Source organism: Dermochelys coriacea, chromosome 8 (assembly GCF_009764565.3).
Source record: "Dermochelys coriacea isolate rDerCor1 chromosome 8, rDerCor1.pri.v4, whole genome shotgun sequence".
Classification (NCBI taxonomy): Eukaryota; Metazoa; Chordata; order Testudines; family Dermochelyidae; genus Dermochelys; species Dermochelys coriacea.
The window spans coordinates 9,509,053-9,528,218 of record NC_050075.1 but is presented as its reverse complement, the minus strand read 5'-3'; the positions used below and the strand labels follow the sequence as shown (position 1 = coordinate 9,528,218).

Sequence of the window (19,166 nt, the reverse complement as noted above, 5' to 3'; positions counted from 1 at the left end):
GCAGAAGTGCAAGCTTCCACACACTGTCTTGCTCATCACCTCACTTGGAATCAGGCGAGACTTCTGCCAAGAATGACCAAAGCTAGAGGTGACAGAGCAATTTAGGCTTTATGCCCATTCAATCATTAGAACAAAAAAAAATCTGCAGCCGAGGGTCATAATGTCAATTATGATTTGTCATAGCTACATGTAGCACCTTAAAAAAAAAATCTAGAAATACATAACTGCCTCCTCATTGACTTGTGCGCATCATACCCTTGAATGCCTCTCACTTCAGTACAAAACTTGCAAGGAGAAATCTATTAAAATACTTGCATTTAGAGCAAAGAACAGTAACAAATGAATTTGGAGTTCATTTAAGGCAAATGATACAAAATATATAAAACTTCTATTGTGACTTTTTAGCACGCCTGAATTCAAACATATGTCCCTAAGCAATGCATTATAGAGATAAAAATTCTTACTGGTTGTTAGATCCTTCCTCATCCCTATTAATACTTTCTGCTTCATTGTTACAGACCAGTCGGTGTTGCTGTAAATTCTTAAGATCATCATCTATGCTGCTCTGCAGATCGAAAAGGTGCTGCTCCACAGCTGCTCTAATTGTTCTTTCTAAAATGCTAACAAATAAAAGTCAGAGAATTAACGTTAAAGACGTATTTTTACTTTTCTTGGCATCTGTGGATTTGTGTGGGCAGAAAAGTAGAAAAATCAGACCCATAGGAGACATGCAAGACTAGGCTCCCCAATACATCAAGACAAGACTAGACAAAAGACTAGCTAATCTCTCAAATACGACCACAGCAGTAACTGGAGTTATTTGCTTACTTAAATAGGATTTTAGTTACATACAAAATGATAGGCAAGAAATTTACATAATTTATTATATTTACAGCATGGTAAGAGAGTCATAGATATTAAGGTCAGAAGGGACCATTATGATCATCTAGTCTGACCTCCTGCACAATGCAGGCCACCAAATCTCACCCACCCATTCCTGCAATAAACCTCTCACCTATGTCTGAACTACTGAAGTCCTCAAATCATGGTTTAAAGACTTCAAGGTGCAGAGAATCCTCCAGCAAGTGACCTGTGCCCCATACTGCAGAGGAAGGTGAAAAACCCCCAGGGCCACTTCCAATCTGCCCTGGAGGAAAATTCCTTCCCGACCCCAAAATATGGCGATCAGCTGAACCCTGAGCATGTGGGCAAGATTCACCAGCCAGACACCCAGGAAAGAATTCTCTGTAGAAACTCAGATCCCACCCCATCTAACATTCCAGGAGGCCTCAAACAGATAAGGACCTCACAGGACCAGACACTGTATAAACATAGGTTACGAAAATCCCAGCCAAAAGGGCTTATGTTTAAAACAAAACAAAAAACAAAAAAAAAAACAAGACAAGACATAACAGGTGAATGGGACAAATACGGTGGAGGGGTGGGAGAGTAACAAAACAGGATATTTTAATACAGACTAGCTGTGGCAGTAAGTCTTTGCCAACTAGCAGAAGATAAGATGCAAACTTCTAAAGAAGGGCCCCTAGCGGGAGTCAACACTTTTTTCTAGACTCCTTCACACCCATCTATTCTGGAACAATGTGTGTTTACTTTTCACCTGCAATTATATTTGCAACCCAGTTGAACTTGGGCTCACGCTACCAATTAGAAGAAACTGTAAAACTGCTGGCATGAATGCAAGTACCTAATGACAATTTTGGAGTAACACCAGAGTTTATAAAGTACCTATCCAAAGAAAGTGGGGGAAAAATGCAAACAGGATATTTAGGAACATAGGTATTACCATACCATGAAAACCTATGATTCCGTGTCCAGTTGAGAACAGCATGCATAAATACAGAGCTTTTTTTATTTGTGAATGCTGAATTACATTTCATAAAGCATATATTCAGTACTAAAAGTTTGGAGTATAAACTATTTTAGTCACATGTATTTGACTTATCTGTTTTGAAAGCAGGCATGCTAACTATGGCACAGACTGGTAAAAGCAAAATACTGGGATACACAGACTTTATATGTTTCAGAGTAGCAGCCATGTTATTCTGTATTTGCAAAAAAGAAAAGGAGTACTTGTGGCACCTTAGAGACTAACAAATTAATTGAGCATAAGCTTTCATGAGCTACAGCTCACTTCATCCGATGAAGTGAGCTGTAGCTCATGAAAGCTTATGCTCAAATAATTTGTTAGTCTCTAAGGTGCCACAAGTACTCCTTTTTTTTTTTTTTAACAGACTTTATATATTAGTTTACTTACTCTGCAGAGGCTGGTAAGATGCTTATGGGAGAGAGATGAGCACTGTAATAAAGAAGAAGAAATTGGTTATCTTCACAAAAAGACTTTCAACACTACACAAATATTCTGGAAGACAAAAGGGAGCTTTGAAGATACTAAAAAATTGCATCAGCTCAAAGAAATACACATATGCATGCAGTAAACACATTGGCCAGCAACAGTATTGCTATGTGCCATGGTCCCAACTTCAAGGGAAACAGGGAAAAGCTGGATCAATATTTGGATCGAAGAGGTCTTAAACACCTATATATTGCAGAAAGTTGTGGCAGCAGCAATTCTGTAGTTATAAGTAATTGAAGAACCCATACCCCAAACACTTCAGGAAGCAGTGAGCTGCCGTACATGCATTCTTTCACATGAGAGGTACTAATCGCTTACCCTTGAAATACTGTGTGATGCTTTACATAATATAGATGTTAATCCCACAGCAAATTCCAAAACATTCTGCCTACCTTGCTTCCCTCTGGAGTTCCACTTCACTAAGGTTTTTCGAGGCTTATTATTGAGCACTTTCCATTTTGGTGCTTTTCATTCATAGATTTCAAAGTATTACTGTGAGCATTGTTGAATTCAGTATTATACTAAATTTCTGAGCAAGGTATACCCCACTCAACCAAACACAAAAACATTTTTTTCTTTGCAAATTCTAATTACAAAGCTTCAATTTTGCATACTATCACAAATAAAATGATTGTTCCAAAACAATTTTTCAGACTTGCATAAATATGCTTGTAGTGAACTGAATCAAAACTAAGTTCTACTTTAAATGACAATGACAGTCACCGCCTTATTACGCCTTTCTCATGGTCAGTGAGAAGGATGTTATCACATACACAAACGACTAGAGAGAGATGCCAATTTTATTTAAACTAAAAAGAGGATGGGGAAAAGGAGAGGGCACTTATCCCAAGCTTTAGGCACTCCACACACCATACATAAAAACAAATTCCAGTAGCTACTTCACCATATAAGAAAAATGAACCAGCAATCAGAAAAAGATTTAATCTGATTCCAGCTACAACCAAGATGTACAGTGGAAACCCTAATGTATTAGTGGAAACATGAGTACACTACCGCTTCTTGCGATTATATTAAGAAGATTCAATTGAAATCCCACCAGCACTGGTCAGCATTATGAGGCACCAGTGTCCACTTTTAGCTCAGACTATCTCCCTATTGACTTTACCATAGATTGAATACATCTGGGAGTGCCCAGCTCAGACTTGTTGATACTGGCTAATCATAAGGTAAGTATTATATTAGCTAGCTGCTTAATACCTACTGTCACATAGGTTGGTAAGTAGCCTGGACTAACTATCCAAACAAGTAAAGATTTCCTGTACTTCCTTCCCCCAATAGCATGTGGTGGAAAACAGGATTACATGCAGGAAAGGACTCTCTACCTAAGATTGTCAGACAGAAGGGGGGGGGGGGTGGAAAAACAGATTTCATTTATTTATTTATTTTTTTAAAACAAGGCTGGTTTTGGCCTTATTGCTCGCTGAGATTGATATGACTTTTATATTGTCTGTGTGTAAATACAACACTTCAATAAATTAGCTAGCACTGTACAAGGATGGGAATTTAAACAAGGCTGGTGCATGGGTTGGCTTTTAAATTTTTATTAACGGGTAGTCAATTTTGCAGCCAGTTTAGCGTGTGATATTTTTAGTGAAAGGAAAAAATAATCCATTCCCAGTGTGCTTAGACAACACTGGTGGTTCTGAGGTACAATTTTAGACAGATACTCCCATTAAGCTCAAGAAAATTAAAACATCTGCTTTACAGGCTTGATGCCGCATCCACTGATTTCAAAGACGCAGAAACAAGCAATATATACCCAAGCCTTCCAACATTAAATTTCTTCCCAATGCTTTTGGGTGAAAGAGGCTAGTTTTGAATTTTTTTTTTTTTTTTTTTTTAGGTGCACAGTTAAATTTCATTGACATGCAGGGGAACAATAATTCAACTCAACCTTAACACCCATTCAAAAAAAGTGTTTTGAGTTTTTCGATCAACAAATTTTATTTTGAAAATATTTAAGTAGAAACATTTGGAAAACAAAAGAAAAATTGATACACAGTTGGGGAAGGAACAGGAGAGCAAATCTGGGAGAAATTAAGACCCATGACAAAAATTAGGTAGGAGAGGAAGATAAGCAACGATTTCAGGGGTGAGAATGATAATAAATAAAAACACAAATATATTTTACTTGACATTCACTACAGAGTTTTTGTAAAAGCTATTTTACAAGAACAAATTTAATTAGTAAACAGCTCTTTTAACAGATATTGATACATGTTATATTATATACCATCCTTCATCTTGAAATGTTTTACAAATATTAAACAGATCAGTTCACCATTAAAATATAGTCACCTCTAGGATGGTGGGTAGTAGCTAAGGAGACAATGAGAGCATAGCACACTGCAAAAAACACTAGTGGGAGGAGGGAAGCAAGGAAAATTTTAGTCAAGGGCTCTAGCGCAAGTACCATCTTATGAAACTGCAATGACTAGGGATCTTTAATGTGCACACAGAACTTCTGATAGATTTTTGTCTGTCCATCTTCAAATTACAGAAGGCTGTGTCAATATTTTTGGGATTCAAACTAGTGGTTCCAAAGAGTCCAAATTATTTCAGACATGATGCTGAGACCACCAAACCCTTCAGCTCTAAAGGGCAACCTTCACGACCTCCAGGACAAGCCACTTTAGATCATTTAGTAGTGCTCTTAATACACATCTAGGATGCACTGGTGTTACTCAGCAAAAGATGTGCATAAATCAGCACTATTCCAAAGCCTGAAGAATCCTCTTATTTTTAAAGGAATCTCTTATGGCTCCAACTCTAATCAGTTTAGCAAGTTAGCACTTTTCGAAAAGTGTATCAATATTAGTTCAAAATATATCACACTTCAGAACCTGCTACCACAGTCAAAGAATTATTTCGTGTTGTAAACTACATGATGGCTTGTACACAGTCTTAGTGCAGAATGACACAGCAAGAAACCAAAAGTAAACATATCTTTAGTTTTGAGAGTGCTACCATATTTTGGCAACTAAATAACACCTAATAATTGATACCGTTCCTCTGTTCCTGTCCACAAATAGCCGTGTTAAAAAGAGAAATGACATACAAAAATGCAATTAAATAACTAGAAAAAATATTCAGATTTTTTCTTAATGCTTTTTACTGATTGCATTTTTATAGTTCATTATATTCTTACACAATATTGTTTCATACTGTTTTATAAACCTCCCCAGGAGTAAATATTTAGTCTTTATATAGCATTTCTAACTTAAAAGGAGTCTGTTATTTCGAATCATTCTAAACTAGCATTTTTAATTCATTTACCTGTGCAGCAGAACTTTGCAGGCCATTCTGATTATTTTTGCTATTCCAAACGAGCACTTCATGTAAAAATACTTCATTTGAAAAACAATAAAGTATGATGTTGGCTGTTGACTATGCATACTGCTTGTTCGATTTCTGTGGCTGCTTGTCAGATGGTACTTCTGGAGTGCTGCACTAAACCCTGCAGTCTAAATAGAAATAGACTGCAACATGAGGTCACTACTGACAATAAGCTGCCCAATCAACACACTTTAAAGCTTTCCTAGTGTATATTTCATACTACTTATTCTGGACGTGAAACATGGGCTCTTGTTGTATGTTACTTAATTAACAAATCTTGACCTAAATATTATAATCCATTTTCTAGATTTTTTTTAATTTGGTCAGAAACAGTGTAAGTAGCAAAGCAAGACAGTGTATTTATTCAATATGCCCTATTCCTCATCAGCCAAAGGCAATATTAAATTGCTTTATTAAAAATGTCTAATGTAATAAATACCACACAGTTTATAGGTAAAGAAGAGTAACTTTAATTTTATGCAAAGAGGAGAGATGTTCTAGAACTTACTATCTTTCATGCATTTCTCTTTACAACCCCACGGAATTTTACAGCAGTAAAAACAGAATGAACCTTGAACTTTTAGGAATGAACTGCAAAGAGTAAACAGCTAGCATAACTGCTGAAAAATAAATGTCAAAAATTCTGCATAAATTTTACTAGATGAGGAGTTTAGTGATCATCTCAGTACGGTCTCTCTAAAATTAGTTTGTAAAAGTGAGTTAGCAAACAACATATGAAAGTCAGCACTGGCAGAGTAGATGAATTGAAGTGCCAGGGTGATAGGCTTCTGATGATGCATTAGAAAGAGTACAAAATGAGGCTTCTAAATATTTAGTGTCACCTAATGTACAGAAGTGTTCCTCTGATTGACTAATAACCCATATTACCTAAAGATTATTTGAATGTTTAATCTAGGTACCATTTTCAAACAGTCACTAAATCAGGCTGTATTAGTGATGGCTGTCCATGTTTTCAAATCATAAAACACACAGAAAGACCAGAAATAGCATTAAAGCCTCACATTCAAAAGAAAATAACCAAAAAGGAGTAAGAGGAGGAAAACAGTGCACAGCATTAATTTAATAATAGCACATTATATTTAAGATTATTAAAATGAATTTCCAATTAATGGAGTCTAATGTAGGTGTCACATTACTCTACATCAGATTAAGGTTTAGCTATCTTGATAAACATACCACCTCAGCCTCCCTTTCCCTCCCAAGGAGTTTTTGCAGATAGGCTATAAGGCATAATGTTCAGCTGTGATGGTCAGTCTTTGATATTTGGTTCCCAAAAAGCTAACAAAAACTCTCATTCAGAAGTTTATCATGTTTTAAGGCAAGTTTTTTTCCTCTTAAAAAACCTGATACAACAGTGAAGAAAAAAAACTCAAAATAACTAAGACAAATACTAACGGTTTAAAAACAACAGACTTTATACATGTTTTAGATCCTCAAAAGAGGAAGAAGCCTAGGTGTATCAATGTTTAGGTAGCTACAACACAAGAGTACTAAGCACCAAGGAGGAATAAAGGGACTGGGGAGTGATACATTAATTACTTGCACTTTTGATGATGAAGTAGCCATTAGCTGGTTTAGTGTATTTATTATAAGCAGAGCCGGTAGCACTGCCTATTAAGTGTTATCTGACATTTGCCATTACAAGACCCTATTTTCAGTTGCTTATAAAAAAAAAAAAAAAAAAAAAAAAAAAAAACTTTGCCAAACTTTAATCTTTTAAGCTAAAATTTTCCATTCCAGATGTCTGCTACAGGCTGAATTATTTGGGAAATTTTCAGCCAAAAAATAGTTCACCTCTTTCCAAGAATGAGGCTAGGAGAAAAATGTGTTTTTGCCCATGTTAAAGAATTCTGGCAACCTTTTCTTTGATAAGACAAATCAAAACCAATCTCTTGTGCCCCCATGATCTGGAGCAGGGACGGAAATTTGGTAGGGGGTGGCCTATGTATCAGGGATGTGCCTTTTGCTATTTCCATGAAAGTCTGCCCTAATTTGGGCACCTTCGAAGTATTTGAAAAAAATCACAGTTCATACATGCACATATTTTTGAAGAAATTAGAAGTTGCTTACTTGTCCAGTCAATGGTTTTGGGATTTTTGGGGGTGGGGGTGCTTGGGTTTTTTTTTTTTTTTTAAAGCAAGTTAAGCAACTACAATGTGATGGATAAGAAATATTAACAGCACAACAAATGTAATTTAAAATTACAAAACACAAATGAGTTTCTTTTTAAATTTGGCTGTTTTACTATCTTTATTAAAACCATTGACTTTAGCACAAGCATTCTTTCTATAAATTACGACAACAAGTATGTCAATGTAGTTAAAGTGACACGTCAACCTGAAGCCTTGCCAGTTTCAAAAGGTCAGTTTCTGGCACAAACCCTGTACCTAAATCGCCCCCTTCACCGTTCTTTTGGTTTTTCCTTTTTCAGCATGCTCTTCTCTCCCCTGCTACCAGGTGAAATACCCCAATGGAAAACTGAGCATATAGAGGAAGTTGTAAAGCCAACTACACACACAGTGATATCAAATGCATAGAGTAAAACTGAAAAAGCACAGAAAAATCTTAGATGTTACCTGTGACAATTGCAAGTAAATTTTCCAATAGAAGGGTGATTTTCTTTTTTCCTTTCAGCAATATTTTTTTAAAGGTAGACTTAAAAAAAGCTTAATTTGAATTTTACAAAATAAAACCTGTAATTGTTGACAGTCATTACGCTGGTAACTCCTAGAGGTGGGAGCAGCATCCACCTCTGAAGTCTGCCAAAAATAATATGTTATCATGCATTTTTTTAGAGAAACTTTAAGTGCTGTACAAATACTAAATGAATAAAGCCTCAACATATTTCCCTACTTCACGAGGGTGTTTTCCCCTTTTACACTTGAGCAAACTGTGCTATGGATTAAGTGACTTGCCCAAAGGAGATACAGCAATTTTCTAGAATGACAGGGCCCAGGTCCATTAACACAACCCCACACTTTAACTATTAAGACCACCATCTCTTTCTCTCCTAATAATAAAATGGAGTATATAGAAGTTCAAAGGAGTTCCCCTTCAACAAACACTACTCAATTTTCTTTTTTGTACATATACTAAAAATATGGAACCATAATATAACACTACATATCACGCAGTATATGCATTCATAACATACCATCTGGGTATAAGAATGTATTTTAATTACACATAAAAAACCTACATTAAAAGAGATTGTTAAGGTTGCAAAGTCAAGCACTCAAGTTTAGAAAAGCCAGAATTAATGTTGCCTGTGAAACCTTAGTTTGGAACTCTTGATCGTATGCTTTATGGCACAGTCTTTAATTATGTGATAATATACTATTTTTTCGACAGGATTCCCACCTCATTCAATGTGCAGGAGGGACTTTTTCTCAGGATGAATAGGTGATATGTAATAAAGGAGGATCCTACTGGCCTGCTAAACCCAGGGTTGTGAGTTCAATCCTTGAGGGGGCCATTTAGGGATCTGGGGCAAAAATTTGGGATTGGTCCTGCTTTGAGCAGGGGGTTGGACTAGATGACCTCCTGAGGTCCCTTCCAACCCTGATATTCTATGACACATAACATGGCTCTGTTGCTGAAGTTGGAAGGTATGTAGTGAATGAAGCAGGGAACTGCAGGAAGAGAAAGAATAGTTTCATGGTAAGGCAGTTGAATGCTGCCCTGGAGAATGAGATTCTCTCTCTGCCACACAGTTTCTATGTGAGGAAAATCACTTAAACCAAATTTTCCACAGGTGGCCACCAATTGCGTGTTGCTCATATTCTGGGTGTCCAAACTGAGACCAGGGGTCCAATTTCAAGAAGTGCTAAGCATTCATAGCTGCAAGTAAAATCAATAGGAGCTGTGATTTGAACACAGAGTGCTAAATGATGCTAAGTATTCTGAAAAAATCCAGTCCTAAGTATCTCAGATTGGGTATCCAAAATCTGTGTGTTTACCCACAAAAGCTTATGCTTAAATAAATCTGTTAGTCTTTAAGGTGCCACCGGACTCCTTGTTGTTTTTGTGGATACAGACTAACACGGCTACCTCCTGATATCTGTATAGCGTATACATACAAGGCAACCTCAATTCTGACTTTTCCTAGCATTTGAGTGCTTGATTTTGCAATCTTAACATTCTTTTAACAATTCATGGGCAATTTCCTAGGTTTTTAAAAAGCAAACTGAAAAAACAAAACCTAATTCCATCATGGAGCGTCATATTGACACTGACAAGGTTCATCAGCAGGATTAAAACCTTTAGATCTGCCACACAGCCCTTTGCTACTTGAACTATTGGAATAACTGATAGGAATAGTAGTTTGGTATCTTCTGCATAGACCAGCACAAGAGGGAGATGAGCCACTTGCAAATACCTGTGAAACACTTTAGCTATATATAACAAACCCTTGGAAATCGTTTTCCTTATCGAATCCCTTCTCCCCACAATCATATGGACAAAAAAATTAACTTGGCATTTCTTACACACTAGGCAGTCAGCTTTGGTTTTCAAATAATTTAACAGATACAAACACGTACTTGTATACAGACTTTGTAAATAAACAAGAAAAAACAGGGCAGAATGAATTTGAAGCTATCGTTCAGATTTTTAATTTACAAACCATTTCAAACAAACATTCACTCTCAAAAAACTAGTTTACAATTTCCCTCCATTTTCCCCCAGATTTATGGAATTTAGCTTAACTTTAGTTCCATAAAATCATTATTGTAGAAAATGTAGGAAGAGTTCTCATTCCGCCCAGGTTTTACCACTACCATCGCTAGAAATTGGTAGAATCTCAAGTCTCCTTTCATAAATATTGCAACAAAATGAAGTGTAAAGAATATCAAATTCCTGAAGTTTCAACAAGAAAAAGCCATCATAAAAACGTTAATCTTGGATGATGGGGTGAGAAACATATCTCTACCTCGTTGATGCTGTAACACTGCTGGAGTCCAAGATGCTCTCTGTCATATCATGTACCATATCCGGCTTTTCCTCAGGTTTCTCTGTGCTATCTTCTGGAAGTTCTTCAGTTTGCTCAAGCTTTATATCCTCTTCCTCCTCCTCCAAGAGATCATTTATCTACAGAAAGATCAATAGGGTTTCGATAATTTTAAAAAAATCAAAAATTAATTTTACAGAGCTGGAAATGTGGTATTATGGGATATAAAACAGTTTAGGAGAAAAACATCTTTTCTAATTTTTAAAAAAAAGTTATAAAACAAACTAGAAAGGAAGCAGCCCAAACCACGCCTTCAAAAGGACAAATGCAGAACAGTCTCCACTGCTAAATAAGCCACTAAAAATTTCATTAGAATATAAATTGAAAGGAAGCACTGTAAAGCAGTAAATCAAAGGATAAGGAGTCAAGAGATCTGGACTCTATTCCCTTATCTGCCACCAATGTGATGTGACTCTGCATCCAAGTTTCCCCATCCTCGAAAATGGGGATGGGAAAATGCTTACCTACTTCACAGGGTTTTTCAAGATTTATTCATTAGATGTCTGAAAAGAACCTGAAAATCCCAGAAATGCTTGGACTTCTATAGCACCTTCAATCCAAGGATTTCAAAATAGTGAGCACTGTTTGTAATACCAATTTCAAGTGCAACAGTATAAAGGCATAGTCTGTTTTGTGATTTAGCAGGATATCAAGGAACCCTAACAATTTCTTTTTCTTTCCAGGTGCATACGATGAGCATATTAAAATCTGGCAATTAAGTGTGAATATAAATATTCAGCAGGTGCAACTTGCTGTATTTTAAAGACTGGAACATCTTAACATATTGGATTTTCTAATACTTGCATATGTAAACCTTGCTCTTAAAGAATTTCTGCTTTTTCCCCCCCACTTGACTGACACAGCAATTTCATATTTAAAAAACAGCCCTGTCAACCCCTATCCAAAGACACAGTTACTTCTTTTGAATTGAATATACATGGTTAGATTTTCAGTTAGTTGAACAAAACATTTGCCCAATCAAATCACAAACTAATGCCAATATTTATTAGTATGCATTAATTTTCTATTTCCTAAGTTCATAATATCTTGTCTCTCTACCCCAAAAAATTTTTCATGACTCTCTCTCAAAAACAGATCTTTATTTATCATATATGTGGATATTGAAAAAAAATGTTTCATTAAGAAACAAATATCAAATTTCTAAGTTTATTTTGAACAGCTCCTTTGTGGAAAGTAAGGAGGAGAGTAATTATGAGATTATAAAATTTTGTATGGAACTATACTGACTAATTTTTTTATTTTATTTTATTTTTTTTTACCATCCCAATCTTCTGTACATTAACAGAACTCATCAAATCAGTGGCAAAACGTGAGTGTCACCCCAACGACTGACAGCCAGTTTTTCATTTACACAATAGGTAAAATGAATGGGGGAGGGATAGCTCAGTGGTTTGAGCATTGGCCTGCGAAACCCAGGGTTGTGAGTTCAACCCTTGAGGGGGCCATTTAGGGATCTGGGGCAAAATTGGGGATTGTGCCTGCTTTGAGCAGGGGGTTGGACTAGATGATCTCCTGAGGTCCCTTCCAACCCTGATATTCTATGAAATACATAGGAATAATTGGGACTGCAGCTCAAGTGGATCTGCATTTGTTCAATAAGTTGCCCAACAAACTGGGCAAATATGCAAGTATGTTGCTTGCTGGACCTTGGAGCCAAGTGACATTATCATTGGAATTTGACTAAAAATCTTTTCATTTGCATACCACCACACCTATATGCAATGATGTTTTCTATTTGCAAGAAACCTTTTACTGATTGGCTGATGATCACAACGTTGCGTGTGTGTGCAGCCAGTAGCTTCTAGGACTAACAGAAAGTTCACTAAGCAGTATACTAATATTACCATTTAACATTGTTAGAAAAACTATAAAGGATTACTTCTCTCGAGAGCATCATTGATACATTATGGTAGTACGCTTTCGGTTCTATGTAAAAGAAAAATAGTAAGCCTTGCTTCTTGCTGGAATGCCTCCAGTAGTTCTTAGGAAAGATTCTAAACTAAAAAGCTAAGAATTTTGCTACTTCGGGGGGGGGGGGGCGGGGATGTAAGCAGACTAGTAAATTAGTGATGGGTAAAATTAAAAAGGTTTGCTTCAGTTTAGATTCAAATACTCCATGCTGTCCTACAAGGGTCAATTTTCAGCACGGTTTCCTTTCTAGGTACTCTTCCCCCCCCCCATTTTATAGATAATTTAAACTTTAATTATAATTTTTGCATTATATTGGTCTGTATATCGGATACCTTTAATAACTTTACACGCCATCTTCTTGATTAGGTAAATTTATGATTCAGTCTTTCATCTTGACCGATTCTAACTGCCTCCACTATGCCTAAGTTTGGTATTCCCCAGTCATTCCTGACACGGAATTCTCCTCTTCTATCTAGGTCTACAGAGAGTTGCCTGTCACCACTCCACCTCTTCTAAAAACCAAGCCAACATATCTTATACCCTTATTAAATTCTCTTTTCAGTGGCCATCCGTTTCAGCTAGCCAAATTCTAAATGTGTAAAATGCTGCCTTCTCCTACATATCAAGGCTGCATCATCTCCACTACTAAACAAGTGCGTTAGCCGCCACATTCATTTCAGAATATGCTTTAAAATTGCTCTCCTTATATCATCTCTAAACTACATCAAGGATTTAGTCTCTTTTCTCACAAGCCTTCTCATTATTGTCACAATCTCTCCTACTAAAACATAGTTCCTGTCATCTGAAACTGTCTTGTGTCTGTCTTGCTGACTCTTCATCTATTTTCAAGTCTTTTTTTCCTGTAGTCTCTCCCCCTACATTTAATTCCAATAAGTATTTAAAGTTACAAATTATATGGAGTTGTCGGTACAAAATAAAGCTATATTGTCTCACAATCTCAAGGCTAATTAAGGGGTTCACTCCCTCCCCAATTCGCATAAATCTGCTCATCTTTTTCCAGAACCCGCTAAAACACTTTTCCTAATGTCAGAAGGTGGGCAGCTTTCTAAATAGTAAATTAAATACAAAGAAATCAACCTAAAAAATGAGCATGTATTTTTGTAATTGCCCATATTTGTTCTCAAAGAGAAGTCCAAGTGTGTAGCTGGATCTCTGCCCACCGCACTCATTTCTCCAGATCTGCAGAAGGATTCAAAGATTTATGCATGCGTAGTGGTGCACCTAATTTTGTAAGTTACATGAGTACCAATTGTCTGTGCATTTCCCTTTTTTGGGTGCAGAGTTTTGAAAGTTTAGTCCATGTAGTAAAGCGAAACCACAAAGTCAAATATGTATTTAAATGCAGATGTTCTAATATCAAAAGATATATAGTACTAATGACTCAAGAACCCCTTAATGACAAGTGACAAGGGAATTACAGGAATGTCCCAATTCTTGTATGTACATTCTAATCACCAATGTCATGTGAGCCCTTAAATGAAAGGTGACGGTCACACTGGTCATCGGTATCATTGTGAAATGTATATACAGATACTATATAAGGAGTTCTGTATATATACACTGAAAATGTGTTTTTAGATTATGTATCACAGCACAGGTGGAAGACACAGGGTTTTTGTCAGACGAGATATTTATTCACCCGAGTCTCTGTCGAAATGTTAATTAAGCATTGAAAGCCAACACAATGGATATCCATTTCGCCTGGGGGAAATTCTACACCACTGCGCATGAATTTATGTCCCCTCCATTTCTTGGTTTCCCTACAGAAAAATGACTTTCTAATGGGGAAGCAAAGGGAAGCCACAAGAGTGGTTAGGCGACCCTCCCCAGCATTATGTTTCCGGTGCCCAGAAAGGTAAATAACTATGGGGCAGGGGGCAGGACTGGAGAAGACCCAGCTGGTGGCTCCTACCCTGCACCAGGCTCAGCTGCTAGTCCCAGCTGGGCTGGGCTGGGCTGGACTTCTTCCCCTGCACTGCATCTGGGGCTGGGTCAGACCCACCCCCAGATTTCTCCCCAAGCTGCAGAAAGCTTTGCAAACTCTCCCCCTGCCCGCCGCTTCCTGCACTCATTGCTCCTCAGTGGCAGGGGGAAGGATCCCTGTAAGGAAGTGGCTCCCCCATCCGCCCAATCCCCATGTATCCAGACCCCCTCATATCCAGACCCTCCAGCCGAGCCTCACTTCCCCTGAACCTGGACCACCCCGATGAGCCATCGGCACCCAGACCTCCACCCCACCAAGCCCCAGTCTCCAGCATCTGGACCCCCCACACCAGACCATCCTGCCGAGCTCTTTTCTGCGGAAAAGGACCTAGGGGTGACAGTGGACGAGAAGCTGGATATGAGTCAGCAGTGTGCCCTTGTTGCCAAGAAGGCCAATGGCATTTTGGGATGTATAAGTAGGGGCATAGCGAGCAGATCGAGGGACGTGATCGTTCCCCTCTATTCGACATTGGTGAGGCCTCATCTGGAGTACTGTGTCCAGTTTTGGGCCCCACACTACAGGAAGGATGTGGATAAATTGGAAAGAGTACAACGAAGGGCAACGAAAATGATTAGGGGTCTAGAGCACATGACTTATGAGGAGAGGCTGAGGGAGCTGGGATTGTTTAGTCTGCAGAAGAGAAGAATGAGGGGGGATTTGATAGCTGCTTTCAACTACCTGAAAGGGGGTTTCAAAGAGGATGGCTCTAGACTGTTCTCAATGGTAGCAGATGACAGAACGAGGAGTAATGGTCTCAAGTTGCAATGGGGGAGGTTTAGATTGGATATTAGGAAAAACTTTTTCACTAAGAGGGTGGTGAAACACTGGAATGCGTTACCTAGGGAGGTGGTAGAATCTCCTTCCTTAGAGGTTTTTAAGGTCAGGCTTGACAAAGCCCTGGCTGGGATGATTTAACTGGGACTTGGTCCTGCTTTGAGCAGGGGGTTGGACTAGATGACCTTCTGGGGTCCCTTCCAACCCTGATATTCTATGATTCTATGATTCTATCCATCAGCCCCCCCGCCTTTACCTGGACCCCCCTGCAGAGTCCCATTACCATTACACCCAGAACCCCCCAACAAGTCCCTGTGTAGCCACTCCCCTCTGCACCTGGATCCCCCACTGAGCCGCCTGCTCAGAACCCTCTCAACTCATACCTGGATTCCCCCACACACTAAACCCATCCACACTTGGATCCTGCCTTGCTGAGCCTGCCTGCCCACATTAATGCCCTGCATTATCTGCAGGATCCAACAAGAGCTGAAAAATTTTGTAATGGACTTTAATTTTTTTTCTTTAAAATTAAAGTTTTAGCCCTTAGTTTTCAAAGCTTGTCTATACTTTGTTCACAGTTAGACTAAGTACAGGGATATCTTCCTGAGTCTGACCGACAGCCTAGACTAATAGCTGTGGGAATATGTTAATTCAAACTGCACAAAAACAATTTAAACGTGAACTGTGGAGGTGGAGGAGAAATTGCACAAGTTGTTGCTTCTGCAGGACAAGCTCATGCATCCCTCCATCTCCCCACCACTGCCCACACCCCCCAAGCTCCCATACCTCTCTGTTTCAGGGAATCGCTGCCTCCCTCAACCTCCTTTTCTCCCTACTCTCCATTCTCCACTTCTCCCTTCCATCCTATACCAGCGTCCTCCATTGTCTTCCACCTACTATTCCAGGGGCTCTGTGTTCCTCCCTTCCCCCCCCCCATTACCAAGGTCTCCCATTCTCAACCCCCTTCCTAGGGGCTCTGCGTGCACCCTTATGCTCCTCTTATTCTTCTGACTTCTCTCTCTTTCAAGGTGTCAACTGTATTGGGAGGATGGCAGAGTTAAGATGAGGAGTACTGTTGAAATATGTTAATAGCTGCCCTCGATCAAGAATTACACACGTGGTTGAAACTGGTAGCTCTTCTAACCAGATAGCAGGGGCTCCATACATCCCACATTTCCCTCTTTCAATTTTTCCAGTGTTCTCCAAAATCAATAGGGTTCTGCCCAGTGATGACTATAACATTCCTTGAGATTTTGGAATTGATCAGATACAAAATTCAAAACTTATCACGGCACTACTCTGTTTGGATGTGACATCAAGCAGAGCATAAGACACTGCAAGTTTGGGCAATAAAAAAAAAATAATGCCACCACCTCACTCTTACACAGCACTTTTCATCCTTCAATCTCAAAGCACTTTACAAAGGAGGTATCATTATCCCCATTTTACAGAGAGGGAAACAGACACAAAGAAGGGAAATCATTTGCCAGTGGTAGAGCCAGGAACAGAACCCAGATCCGAGTTCCACTGAGGCCACACACTTAACAGCATAATCACTAACTTTGTGATTCTGAACCCATTTGCTAATTAGCTCTCCAACTCTTTAGCATTATTGCTCCACAGCTAGTTATGCTTTATATTTTTCATTCAACATGACACGACCCACCTCTTTATAAGGGTAAAGTATTATTTTAGTTCTAATTCTATGTACCCATCTCCTATAAATATGAACTGTGAAACGGATCATTTCACAAACACAGCTACCTTAACTAAAAAAATAAAGAATTGAGATCAAGTTTTAACAGCATTCACTCTAAAAAAACTATAAAATCAACAGTACATTAAAAGTTAGTTTTATTCCAACACATCTTGAGAAAAATAATTTGCTGTAACAGAAGTTTAAAATGACAGAATACTTCCACTTAAATATACTCACCTGCTCAGTTATTGAACTTAAATCATTAGTAGATGAAAAATCTTCCTCTTCATTTTCAAAGAATTCATAGTAGTTCTCCAGAAGTCCCGCCATTATTCTGCTAACTATTTCTTGCTCTTTCAGATCCTCCACATCTGTGTAAATGCTAATAAAGATTCCAAACTATCTTAGTTTAAAGACTAAATCCACCTAATTCTCAAAAATTTCCTGTGAATGGCTTTTATGATTGACTAGACAGCCATTCTTTATTCTTTACACTGAATCTTGTTTCATATTCTGAACACACAGAATTACAATTTAAGTCCCAACTTCAATGATGTTCCATATGAGCTCTGCCTGCAAGGGATGCATTGTAAGAAAGGACATTACGGTTTTGTTTTGGATAGTTTACACTTGAAGGTTGATTTAAACGAGCTTATGTAACTAATGTAATTAAAAATTGATCTTTATACAGTAAAGAATGGCACTTTCCAGATACAGAGGAACTATTATGCAATCAAAGTTAATTTAAACAACTTCCCTCCCTATATGTTTTACGGTATTTTAAATATTTGTATAAATACACTATAAGACAATATTCTTATGAATAATGATACAACTAGAATAATACAGCAATTATGCAGAGTCACATAAAGGATGGAATGAATTTGTAGAATTAACTTACTGGAAAACATCTGGACCAAAGACTGCAGCCAAAGAACTCGCAGACCAAATTTCTTCATGATGCGATGCTACATTAGCTAAAAATCTACACAGAAACTTTAACAAACTGTAATTAACAGGCGGAAGCTGCTGCAAGAGGAACCTCAACTTTCTTCCAAATTCATCTTCGTTATTATAATCTGTAAAAATGTAATAAAAGGATTTTAATCTAAATTAATATAGTTCAGATATTTTTCACATTTGATATTACTATGCATCTTAAATTTTGACTAAAACCAAGCCATTTCACCTCTGAAATTCAAACAAAACAGATATACCAATCTATAACCTGACACTCCAAGAATTGAATTTCATTTGCTGCACCAGGACTTCTGACTCCATGCTCCTCCAAATACAAGAGGAAAAAAAAAATCCATCCCACAAATTGGGGAGAAGAATGGGGTGGGGTCACTGTGGTGGGGTGGTCGTTCCAGCCCTTTTGAGGCTGCACAGACAGGCAGCCAATCAATAAAGGCCTGTGGAGGACCAATCAGGGAAAGGAAGAGGCAGCCAATCAGGGCCAGGCGAGGCCCTATATAAAGGCTGCCTAGCAGAGAAGAAGGCAGTCTCTTTCCGACTAGAGAGGGAGAAGGATGGGTACCTGAGGTTTCCAGCTCCTGAAGTAAGGGGCCAGCACCTTGGACAGAGCAGTGCTGGGCAGGCTTGGGGGAGCAGGAGAGAGCTCCAGCCCTGTAACCTGCCAGGCTGCGGCCCCTGCTACAAAAGGGCGGAGAAGGTGCATGGGGCCAAAGGGGAAGCGGCCCAGGGAAGAAAGGCGGACAAGAGGGAAACGAAGGAGGACAGAAAGAGGCTGCCGCTAGAGGGTCCCTGGGTCGGGACCCAGAGTAGCCGACTGGCCTGGGTCCCCTCCTTCATCCCCTATACTGCACCTGGCCACAGAGGACTGTGGCCAATACGGACTGCAAATTGCCCGAGCTAAGGGGCTAGACTTTGGGTTGTGGTTGGCCACTGAGGCAGGAGCAAGTCCCAAAGACTGCAGTTAACCCCGCCCCGGAAGGGGGTGAGTCTGGAGTAGTGGGCACTGCCCTGAAGAGGA

At 38.7% G+C, this 19,166-nt stretch overlaps 1 protein-coding gene across 7 annotated transcripts in view; it reads right to left on the bottom strand.

The window, feature by feature from the left end:
- The window catches only part of FAM13B (family with sequence similarity 13 member B), a 92,986-nt gene that overhangs the window by 35,561 nt on the left and 38,259 nt on the right, over window positions 1-19,166 (bottom strand). For 4 of the 7 annotated variants that reach the window (XM_038412414.2, XM_038412418.2, XM_038412412.2 and 1 more), the window contains exons 5-9: window positions 18,072-18,249; window positions 17,408-17,552; window positions 10,683-10,840; window positions 2,276-2,317; window positions 465-620 (exon numbers count right to left, since the gene is read on the bottom strand). In XM_038412414.2, coding sequence (XP_038268342.1) covers window positions 465-620; window positions 2,276-2,317; window positions 10,683-10,840; window positions 17,408-17,552; window positions 18,072-18,249 — 679 coding nt within the window. Of the gene's footprint in view, window positions 1-464; window positions 621-2,275; window positions 2,318-10,682; window positions 10,841-17,407; window positions 17,553-18,071; window positions 18,258-19,166 lie in introns of all 7 variants that reach the window. The other 3 variants (XM_043520279.1, XM_043520280.1, XM_043520281.1) reach the window with 1 other exon arrangement.